The sequence below is a fragment of the Calidris pugnax genome, unplaced genomic scaffold (assembly GCF_001431845.1).
Source record: "Calidris pugnax isolate Ruff unplaced genomic scaffold, ASM143184v1 scaffold25, whole genome shotgun sequence".
In the NCBI taxonomy this organism is placed as follows: Eukaryota; Metazoa; Chordata; class Aves; order Charadriiformes; family Scolopacidae; genus Calidris; species Calidris pugnax.
In genome coordinates this window covers 14,082,622-14,094,701 of record NW_015090805.1, presented here as the reverse complement: position 1 = coordinate 14,094,701, position 12,080 = coordinate 14,082,622, and the positions used below count along the sequence as shown (strand labels likewise).

Here is a 12,080-nt window from a genome sequence, read left to right as displayed (position 1 = left end):
CCTTTTTGCTTACAGATAAGTCAGGTAGGTTGTTAATCATATGTCGCCAAATACGTTTCCATTTGGAAAACACTTTCAGTGAATTATTCTGTAATTAATTAATGAAAATACAGCTTCAGAACATGAATTTATTTAAATTAAGTCTTTTCATGGCTACGTGCTGTGGAGATTTTAAACTCCATTTCATATTTAGATAGGCTTTGAACACCTTTATTTTGTGGAAAGCTCTTTCATGATAACATTGATTGTCCCATGACAATGTTAAGGTATTCTGTTTTCTACAATAATACTTTAAATTCCAGAGCAGGGAAGGTGGGGAATGACAATTCAAATGGGGAATCCAGTCTTCTGCATGCTAATATTTAGTTGATGGCATGTATTAATAAATAGAACTAGATATTATCTTTGGAGCTGTGGATCACCTGGTTCATTTCACAGAAAACTCTGATATCAGTTTAGCTAAAATAAATTTTAAAAAGTAGTAGTAGCTTAACAAACCTTAAAATCAGATGTTTCATTTAAAGTTACTTGACCGTAAATCCAGTTGTTTCCATAGTTTCCTTCTTTCTGGAAAATGATCTTTTCCAAACCATGCTCATTACTTATGCTAACTCTTAAACGATAAACATTAGTACTGTACATGAAATACCTAGAAAGGGAAGATCAATTTTGATAGTATTAGAACCAAGTGAAATGTCATGAAAAAATATCAAGTTTCTTATTTTATAAACAGTTTTATGGAATTAAGACTAACTTGCAATAAGCATGAAAATAAAATCAAACATGTTTAGATTACACTTGGAAGATTTATTTGGTGCTTTGCTATATTTTCTGCAGAGGCCTAGTTAAGCTTCATGACAAAAAACATCTCAGGGATTCTTAATATAAATGAATATTGGATGCAGGGTGAAAAAGAAAATACATTAAAGCTAACTGCAAGACTCAAACCTATAAAGGAGTCAAAAGTTTCAGGCCTGGAGTTAAAAGTAATAATGGAAATCCAAACAGAAGCAGGCTTGTATTGCTTTCACACTAACTTGGACTAATATTATATGTGAAAGAAAGCTATTCGGTTTTATTCTTATGTAACATTACCAAAAGCTTAGACAAAACGGATCTGAAGAGACCAAAGGCAAACTGCGAATTCGGACCCTCTCTTCTCCGAATCCAAGTCCTATGGGGGTTGAAATATAAAATCCTGCAAGATTATAAACACATTTTAGTCAGTACAGAATTACTAATTTTTTTTAAATGAGAAATTTTACATTAAAATAATATCGGTAATATCAAACACAGATAGTGTTACATGATTTGGAAGATTCCTAATACAAGAAATATGAATTATTATCCCAAGTTATATTCATCAGTCAACAACATATTAAAATGAGTTTTTAAACTTTTTAGATATTCCTCAGAGTTAGACATGAAATGGGAAACTGGCTATTTTGAAACCAGTGGTAGATTTGCCTTTTGTTTAGTGAAGGCAGTGACTCACCTGAATGATTTCTCCTTAGTTTATAAAAGATGTATCATAGAATCATAGAATGGTTGGAGTTGGAAGGGACATTAAAGATATCTAGTTCTAATCCCCCCAACCTGGGCAGGGACACCTTCCACTAGATTAAGTTTCTCAAAGCCCCATCCAACGTTCAACACTTCGAACATTTCATGTCTTCTTGTTTGAATTTGCTTGTGATTTTGCAGAAGAATTTACTGACATTTTTATTATTTTTATCCACATAATTATGGTACTGTGTTCATCTTTGGACTCCTCAGCACAAGAAGGACATGGACCTGTTGGAACAGGTCCAGCAGAAGTCCATGAAAAAGATCAGAGGGCTGCAGCACCCCTCCTTATGAGGACAGGCTGAGAGAGTTGGGGTTGTTCAGCCTGGAGAAGAGAAGGCTCCAGGGAGACCTTATAGCAGCCTTCCAGTATCTAAAGGGGACCTACAGGAGAGGTGGGGAGGGACTCTTTATCAGGAAATGTAGCAATAGGATGAGGGGTAGCAGTTTTAAACTGAAAGAGGGGAGATTTAGATTAGATATCAGGAAGAAATTATTTAGTGTGAGGGTGGTGAGGCATGGGAACAGATTGCCCAGGGAAATTGTGTATGCCCCATCCCTGGAAATGTTCAAGGCCAGGTCTGATGGGGCTTTGAACAACCTGCTGGAGTGGGAGATGTCCCTGCTCATGGCAGGGGGGTTGGAACTCAAAGATCTTTAAAGTCACCTCCAACCCAAAGCATTCATTGATTCTATGAAATAAAGGTTATGTGTTGAGAGGGGAAAGAGAATGACTACATGAATATTTTGTACCAAGGTGAAGCTTTATAAACAAGAAAAGTACATTATCTGGGGTAACTGAGTTTTTAACCTTTTTCTGTGTCAATTCCTTGCAGCTGGGAACTTGGACTTCCCACTGCCCTGTGGAAATATAGTGCTACGAAGTATTGTGAATTGTCACAAGAAAAGCAAAATTAGGCAGAGTTTAAGGTCCTAAAATACAATCCTTATTTTATTGAAATCATGGCTACAATCTTTGATTTTATTCTATCTTCTACCTACCTACCTACCTACGTACCTACCTAATATGTGTAAATATTATATTCATAGAACCTACAAATAAATATAAATATAATTATATAAATTAAATTATATAAAATATATTCTGTTGTTTTTACTTCTAGATTAGCTAGCTTTTTCATATGGAAGGTTAAAATACTCTGAAATCTGAACCAGAGCTTTAATTTCCTGTGTTGAATTAGCAAGCATGCATTAAAATTTACATGGTGTTTAGCTTTAAGAAAATGAGCATAACATTCTCCTTCAGAAAAAGTCTTTGCATAGTCAAAGTGACAGTTTCATCAATTCTCTGAGCATTCAAAATCAGTTGTTGAGTATGTACTAAGTCCTTTGCTTTTCAAGAGCAGCAAAACAAAAATACACAGTCTCACTGACTGTATCTAATAGCTAGAGTACTGTGTCCAATTTTGGGCCCCCTACCACAAGAGGGACATTGAGGTGCTGGAGCGGGTCCAGAGAAGGGCAACGAAGCTGGTGAGGGGTCTGGAGCACAAGTCTTACGAGGAGAGGCTGAGGGAACTGGGGTTGTTCAGTCTGGGGAAGAGGAGACTGAGGGGAGACCTTATTGCTCTGTACAAGTACCTGAAAGGAGGCTGTAGAGAGACGGGGGTCGGTCTCTTCTCCCAAGTTACAGATGATAGGACAAGGGGTAACGGCTTCAAGTTGCGCCAGGGGAAGTTCAGGTTGGATATTAGGAAACATTTCTTTACTGAAAGGGTTATCCAGCATTGGAATGGGCTGCCCAGGGACGTGGTGGAGTCACCATCCCTGGAGGTATTTAAGAAACGTGTAGACATGTTTCTTCAGGGCATGCTCTAGTGCCCAAGATTACTGGTTTGTGGTGGGGTGCTGTGTGGGTGGGTGATGGTTTTTTTGGTTTGGAGGTTGTTGTTGTGTGTTTAGGTAGTGGGAGCTGGTGTTGTTGTGTGTGAGTGTTTTTTTGTTTGTTTTTTGTTTTTTTTTTTTTTTTTTTTTTGTGGTTGGACTCGATGATCTCTGAGGTCCCTTCCAACCACTACCATTCTGTGATTCTGTGATTCTGTGATATTAATGATGCAGCTCACATTTTTATTTCAAATGCAGATTGTATAAATTTGAATGTTCAATATAATGGTAAAATTACATATAGCAACATTACATATGTCAGCTTAGATCTACACAGTGAAACAGAGAGCACCTAAAATAAATTAGCATTTTCAAGAGAGTTAGAAATCATTGCCAAGTGTTTTATTAAACAAATGTTGTGTTCTTTTGTCTGATTTGTATTCTAGGGGTTGAGTGGGAAGATAAAGCAGTGTTTTGAAGATTGTTTAGAAAATGTGCATTTACTCAAAGAGAGGCGAATAATTTCTATCCAATAACATGCTGAATAATATTTTTCCTTTCCAAAAAGTAACTTCTGCTAGAATAATTTGCATTTTTGCCAGTAATTTGTTACTGAAAAAGTTCTGTGTAAGTCTTGCACAGAGTACATATAACCATTGCAAAATCAAAATTATGTCAATTAGTTTTAGCTGGACTGACACATCAAAGGAGAGATTGTTTGGTTTTCCTGTTGAAGCAGAAAAAACTTGTATGTCTAATTCTGGGGCAAGAATTCATGATGCACATTCAAAATATGATTCCTATCAGTATTGCCTCGAATTAAAACTCACATTTGGTATGATCTCTCTTCCAAACAAGTTGTTTTGCTATAGCAGTTACTGGAGTGTTTGTGTGTTTTGCACACATGTTGAACATTTATGTGTTTGGTGTGCGATTCTAAGTGGGGAAACAGGTGCCCTGTGTACCCTGCACATCAACTTTATGTTAAATCAAAATTTTCCTGTGACAACCATGAGGATATCACCAGTAGATAGGGATGAAATACAAGCAATTTCTGTAAAATGTAAATATATTTGATTTTTTCCTTAAGGCAATTATACTTGACTTACAACACTGTTGTGTTATAGAAATTCCTTTCTCAGATAAGGCACTTTGTTATGTTAATAGCATCGAAACTTTTCAATACCTCACACTTTAATCAATTTGCACATCTCTTAATTTTTTTCTTCTAGTTTTGGAGTATTTCCACAAGATGGCAATCAGTATCACAAACTGATTTGTCTGGTAGCCCTGACTAATCCCAACAATACCGCTAAGAAGAATGCATTGTACAGTGGTATGACATAAGCAAAATCAAGCTTTTCATTTAACCTGCAAGCAACTTGCATTTGATCTTACCTGAAATGTTGCCAAATGTATGATCAAAATCAGGACCACTCATAAATGGAAAGGTAGGGCCCTGAACTCTCTCCCAGTTTGAATCGTCATCTAAATCTTGTATCCAGTAACAAAAACCATCTTCAAAAGTACAATTGACTTTCTCATAATCTGTGAATAAGAACTTCTAGTAAATAAAAATCTCAGAGATATTAAGTATTTTCTCAAAATTACATAAGAATGAGTGACGAACAATGTAAATTTTTGAGTAAGTTTGAAAACTGGAGCCCACAGTGCCTCAATTTCCTCTTCTATGCAATGTAATGTAATTACTCAAATAAATGTGTCATTTGTACTTGTTAACAAAACGCTGTCACTGAAGGTGGCCATTCATGCTCTTGCCCTCATTTATCAACCTTCTTTTGTGATCATTCACCAGTAGTGTGTTGGGGTAAAGAGAGCGTAGTTAACACTAAATGCTACCCTGCTGTTCTGCACTATTTTTTAAATTTTTTTTTTTTGCCAAGGCCTAGATTGTTCCAGCTGAAAAGGCTCATCACCAGAGCTGAATGTTCAGAAGATAAGTGCAGTGCTCCACGCACCAGGGATGCCACTTTCCTTGTCCTTCTCCCTTGCTCTTTGCTCACATCCTCATCACTTTTCTTCCCGTGTTATTTTGCTCAGTGTCTTTTCATGGTGCTTGAACTGTAGGTCAGCCCCCAGTCAGGGCTTCCACATGACAAGAGTTTTCTGGAACCCTGGTTGCTTCTTGCAGCACATCCCTTCCCAGGTACAACCCCTATTCACATCCTGCAGAAAATTTAGCAGCTAAAGAAGCCTCCACCTGTCCAATCTGCATCTAAATTTTTTTCTGACAACTAAAGAACACCAATCCATGAGTTGTATTGCTGCAATTTGTTGTCACTGTAGATGAACTGTATTTGAACCTTTTCAGTCTTATTGAAATCAACAATTTGATCTTTAAAATATTATGAAATTTCTCAAAGTGGATCTAGTTAGTGGACTGAGGCCAGAAAATACTGCTTCCCTTTTCATATCCCTTTTGTCAAACTGAAAATATAGTTTCACCAAACTTTCAGGGTAACAGACACACACACACACACAAGAGTACACTTACTGTTTAGTTCATTTGCATTAAATGTAGTGTACGTTGCATTAAAGCCATTGTAATTTTCAGAATAGTCAGATATAAACTGTGCTGTAGCCTCATGAGAAAAAATGTAAATTGTCTCAGCATTAGTCCCTGACAGAGAAGCTGAAAACAAATAAAAAATAATATAGTCAGAAAACACATTAAAATCCCCAGTGTTGTCACAAAAATTAGCTAATCACAGTCTATTAGCTTTTTGAGTCTTAAAGAATGCTTCCCCTCTTGTATTATGATCTTGTCTACAATAGCTTCAAAACCCTGAAGGCATTTAGCTCTTTGGCTGCTATGTAAGTATTCTGCATATCCCATATCTCATATTCATTATCTGGATATTAGCTAGTGGAAAAATGTCTCTTATAGTACACGTATTCAACACTATAATCTTCATATCTATATTTGTTTTGCTTTAAGTGTTCTCAAAATTCACACATATGCACTCGGAAATTCTGGAATCATAATAATGATTACATATTTTTGTTATATATACTTACTCTTACAGTTTAATAATGAGCATATATACTTACAGATATTCAAAGAGTAAGGAAACTGTGAAATTACATAGGAATTCAATTTTGTCATATATGCATGAAGGCATATAACATAGGAACAATAGGAATGTTCCAATGAGCAACTGGACAGGGTGCTAGCTAATCTCATCTAGGCTCCCTTTTCCATGAAAGGTTGGGCCAGAGGATCTTTCAAGGTCCCTTCCAAACCGGGCAGTCTTATGATTCTATGGTATAATGTATCTAAATTTTGACTTTAAATTCTAAATTAATGTCACTCATCTAAATTCCATGTGTGTGAAATGAAAGGATCAATACAAGTCATTATACAGTAAAATAGTTGCTCCTCCATCTAAAGTTGATATGATGCCAGGCAACAACAGTTAGACTAGTGACCATGTTCAGGATTAGGAAAATCCTGAGTTCCTCACTGTTCTGTGAAAGTCTTTGAGTCTGCTTTTTCTCTTCTGAAGTCCTTGCCCAATTTTGCAGAGATAGAGAGACTTTGATTTTCTAAGGAGGAACTATTTACCTACTTGTAATACTATATATTTGAAACATTGCCAAGTTATTAAGGAAAAACAGTCAGCATCATCTTTCATACTTATAAACACATTATTTTCCTTCCTCCTTCTCAGGGTCTTTTACTTATTTAAGTGGAGAGTCTTAATCTGGAAATGTCTTTTAGTTCTTTCCTCTACATTTGATATTTCCAATACCCAGAAATCTACCCCTCAAATTGCAAAGCTTTTGGCAATCCACAGAAGAGTCTTTCACATTGTCTTTATGTCTTTGTGGTATCACTGGTCATCCCCACAGCAGTCCTTAAAAACATGCAAGTTAATGATTGCTGCAGAGAATATTGATGCAATCACTCACATCTAAACTGAAATTCCAAAGTGGGGTCAAATTGATAGGAGTACTGAAAAGGTAGAATTTGTTCTTTAATTTATGAGTCTTTTACTACTTCTCATCTCCATTCTCTCCTTGCTTCCAAAAATGAGGATAAATAATAATATGTCTTTCTGATTTATCTCTACATATTTATTTCCAAGTATATATGTATTCCATCTCTGATAGAATTCAACTGGATAATCTGAGTCTTGTGAAAAATAGGCAAAATCTCATTTTTTCAGAATAAAATATAGAGACAGAGATAAGGTATCTTCAGTATTTCAAGGGCTGAGGAAATGCCTCGAGCTGAGGCCACACTTGTAATGAATTCCAGGGAGTATCATAGTACTTCTCCCACCAGTTTCAGTGTAGATGCTTTCATTTTATGTTGCTGTATGTGATGTTACAGGACCTTCTGACAACATATTTCCAATGAAATATGGACCCCACAAGACCATGGCTTTAGTCAAGTTATCAGATTTTTCAAACTAAATTTAAAAAAAGAAGTAGAGATTTCTTTGTATTTTAGGGAAGCATTTTTCTGGTTACTTCGCAAGAATAAATATGTATACCGGGATTAATTGTCAAACAAAGTAGCTTTACACAGATGCATTCTTCCACTTAAACATTTGCATGCAAATTTTTTTCACTTCAAACTACTTATTTTACTATTTAAATTTTACCAATTAAGTAAAAAGTAATATTAGCTGAAAAGTAACCTTACCTCTTAAAATCTTGTTTTCTCCTATACCTTCAAAAATATTTAAGGTGTCTGCATACTGTTGGGTTTCAAAAGAAGTGAAGTTCAGTTTAATGGATAGCCCTTGAGGCACTCTAAGTAAACAAGAAAAAAGTAAACCTCAAAACCGAAAGCCATGTTCAAGTTATCTTTTTTTTTGACCGTAGTAAATTCATTGCGTGCTTGAATGATGTTAAGTTCAGAAACAATACAAAATTACATTAATCAAGATTATTAATCAAGGTGACTTATTTAGTTAATTCAAGTTTGTAAAATTATCAAATGAATAAGGCATAAACCTTTTGTAATAGTATAAGTACTCCTTTACTCAGTGAAGTTAAATATTTTTTAGGAACTGAGTCTTCTAAACTCCAGAATGTGTTATTCCACTGAACAGTTTTTTGTACTTTTTTTTTCCCCACTCTGCATCTCATTAACTTAAAATTACTTTTTAATACATATTACTAATATATAACATCTCATTGCTCAGGTAGACTTCACCTAAAGTCAGGGGAATGCTATCATGGTATCATTATGAATAGCAAGATAATAAAAATCTGTCTTCTGAAAGCCCAAAATAATGTCTTATGTCAGAATCAGGATTTGCATGAAGAATTGAGGAATCAAACCTAACCATCACTCACTAAGTTTAACAACAAAACTCTCTTTAACTAAAGTGTAAAAATTGCCGGGTTTTATTTTGCTGCAGTTATGTTCTTTCAGTAATATATATTTAAGTACTTCTCCCATTGCCTTTCCACTGAGCATATATGGTAGTCCAAATTCTAAAACTCTACTATCACAATCAGCTTAGCTTTCTATACCACTATTTGTTGTTTTCTGGACTTGAGAGACCAAATGAAGATAGCTTTTCAACAGTACTTGTTTGATCATGAAGTAAATATTTGAATATTTGCATTTGATTTTATTTTGATTTTTTTTTTTTTTTAATATATTTTTCCATAGGAGAAAAATAGCCTTGGTTTGAAAAGAGTGAAACATACAGTTGAAAGGTAATCTTTCAGGGAAATATTAAGCATCCTGTTCTCACTTCTAAAAGGAGAAGAAATTACATCTTCATTTGGGGAGGAGTTAAATGAGGTGAAAATATAAAAGCTTTTCCCAAAGGTAATGGAGAAATCTTTCTAGAGAAAACCAGGCAGAATTAAAATCAAATCTTGGACGTATTATAGGGTGACTTTTAACATATTTTTATAGGGAAAATAAAAATATTGAACAAAATTTCTCTTATTGGTTACTGGAAAACTCAAAAGGTTCCCTCATAGAAAAAATTCTGTTCAAAAGGGAGAAAAAATTTGAGTACCACATTGAATTTTTCAGGCTTTACTGTCAGTATTGCCAGATATTTTAAAAGCAGATAACTTGAAAATAAAACTAGATGGTCTTTTTTGTCATTGGTCAATCTATAATTACACACATCTGCAACACCTGTACCATATTATTTGCAATTACTTATGATTTTCGTTTTCAAAAATTAAGCTTTTATTAGCTACATGGCTGGTATAGACATCTACCTAGTACAATGCTTCTTGCAGCTACAGCAGGGTTTGAAGAAAAATTAACATCTGAGGAGACAGTAGTGCACTTGAGACATAATTATTTATCATGCTCAAATTCTGCAGCATCATGACCTGAGGAACTAGTCGGCTTATATTGTGAAGGATACAATCTTGTACTTTTCCTATGATATGCCTATATTTTAAAACCAGGTGTAGCCACAAATTATTGGTGAATAGTATTGCTTCAGATAAAAATGAACAAATGCACTAAACAGAAGGAAATCCATGACTTTTTCCTGAAATGTCAAGGTGAAGACAAAAGTCCTGAACAAACTCATATGCTAGCACTTTCAAAGGCGCCTTGGGAATAAGAAGTCCCAATCTTATCCAATTTTAAATGCATTTCTTAGTTTCCCTTGAAACTCTTCTACCGAATGAATACCTAGAATCAAAGAATGACCATTATTACAACACCATAATAAGAATTACTGCCTCTCAAAACTTCTGAACTGGCAGCCATTGTAGGTATTTTTAGGACCTTGCAACTTATTTTAGATGTGTACTTTAGGACAAGACTTACCACATACTATGGCTATCTTTTTTTTCTCCCTGTCCTTTGAGCAGGCATAGAGTGTCAAATAGCTGTCCCTCTCTGTAGGTGTGTATCCTTGATAAAACAATTCCACTTTTTGTGCCTAGGGCTTAAAAGGCATTTCATGCTATTATGTCAAATGATACTCGTGTACTTTTAAAACATATTCCTAAATGACTTAGGACCACAAGTGCTGTTAACTCCCATATGAAATGTGAATTCTTGAAAATTCCGTCTGTTAGTGACAGTTATATCATATAATCCAATACCTAAAGTCTGATATTTACTGTAAGACTTTTAAACAAATAGCTTGAAATTATTTTGAGTTATGTGATTTATTTTGAGCTTACAAATATGTTCCTGTGCATGCACAAAAGTTCTCAGAAACATACCTAAGAATTTTTGTAAGTGGGAAAATCATCTATATAGTTATGGGTTTTAAGCATGCAAGTTGTTAAAGAAAAGTTACATATATACTGAGGAGAAAACACTATTACATATTTTCCAGGCTGGGGTATTTGGGAATAGAAACAAATAACATAAGGCTGATGAGCAGGAAACAATATCACCTCATAATCAAAAAAATATTAGGTAGAAATTTATTGGAAAATGGCTTACAGTATAATCCATTGGCAAACAATATTTGCATTATATGGTTTTGGATAATTCATAGAGTGGAAAAACCCAGAGGAATCAGTCAACATAAATTTTCCATCACAAACTGCAGCTGTAAAGACATAATGAAAAACATTTGTAAAAATGCCGTTTGAAAAACAGAAGCAGAGCCAAAATGAGGGTGATACTGGTTTACATGGATTACCTTGGAAATGTTTTGTAAGCAACAATAGGAAGAAAAAGTAAAACACACTACCAACTTACTCCCACTTCTAATTCCTGTGAGTATTTGATCTCAAAATACTATATGAGACGAGAAACAGTACAGGTGAAATTAGAGAAAATCCAGCTATCCAAACTAGTCCAAACCAATTCAAATAATTAAAGCACAACAGTTGGATTCAACTAATCCATCTTTCTTTCATTTTATTTTATACATTTGTAAGGAAATATAATCTTGCCTATAACAGTTTTATCTACATATACTTTAATTCAGGAAACAGTGTTTGAACTACCAGAAACAATTTGATATCATGTGAATAGAAGCAAGAAAAGATACGATTGACTATTGCTATCTCTACTTTTATGAGCTTCCTAGTTCCTCACTTTATATATTACTAGCCACTCAAAGAGATAAGTGGATATCCCAGGTTTCCTGCCAGCTATCGAATTCATTCATCTGAGGTAAATGTCATCCATCATCATATATCTTTTCAAAAAGTTTTTATTAGTTTTGTTTCCTTGGTGCTGCTTTTCCATTCTATACATGTTCTTCTAGATGATCTCTAGGGTCCCTTCCAACTCTAAAAAATTCAGTGAAATTCAGTGAAATTCATTTTAAAAATCAGGCTGTTTCTTGGTTTTTTGTTTTGTTTGTGGTTTTTGTTTGTTTGTTTGTTTTTAGTTTGGTTTGGTTTTCTTTGTTTTGGTTTTTGGTTTTGGTTTTGGTTTGGTTTGGTTTGGTTTGGTTTTGGTTTTGTTTTGTTTTGGTTTGTTTTGGTTTTGGCTTTTTTTGTCTGTTTGTTTTTTGTTTTTTTTTTTTTTTTAAAAGCATTTTTAAGCCTCTGCAAGACTTGTAATGCTAATTCATGTAGAATGCAGCTGACACTGAAGCACTGTTGAAGCTTTGGCTGCCTCTCCTGAACATTACATTAGGAATCTGATGATGCTTTTTCTTCAGTTTTTCAGAAAGCATCATAGAGCGTTCAAATAAGGATAAAATCAGTACTATATATAATTATGTTGAGAGGTAAGG

At 34.6% G+C, this 12,080-nt stretch overlaps 1 protein-coding gene across 1 annotated transcript in view; it reads right to left on the bottom strand.

Annotated features, from left to right (window-relative positions):
* The window catches only part of TMPRSS15 (transmembrane protease, serine 15), a 56,427-nt gene that overhangs the window by 26,183 nt on the left and 18,164 nt on the right, over positions 1 to 12,080 (bottom strand). Inside the window, exons 8-13 of the mRNA XM_014938007.1 lie at positions 10,829 to 10,937; positions 8,084 to 8,193; positions 5,927 to 6,064; positions 4,810 to 4,959; positions 1,096 to 1,198; positions 499 to 649 (exon numbers count right to left, since the gene is read on the bottom strand). Coding sequence (XP_014793493.1) covers positions 499 to 649; positions 1,096 to 1,198; positions 4,810 to 4,959; positions 5,927 to 6,064; positions 8,084 to 8,193; positions 10,829 to 10,937 — 761 coding nt within the window. The remainder of the gene's footprint in view (positions 1 to 498; positions 650 to 1,095; positions 1,199 to 4,809; positions 4,960 to 5,926; positions 6,065 to 8,083; positions 8,194 to 10,828; positions 10,938 to 12,080) is intronic.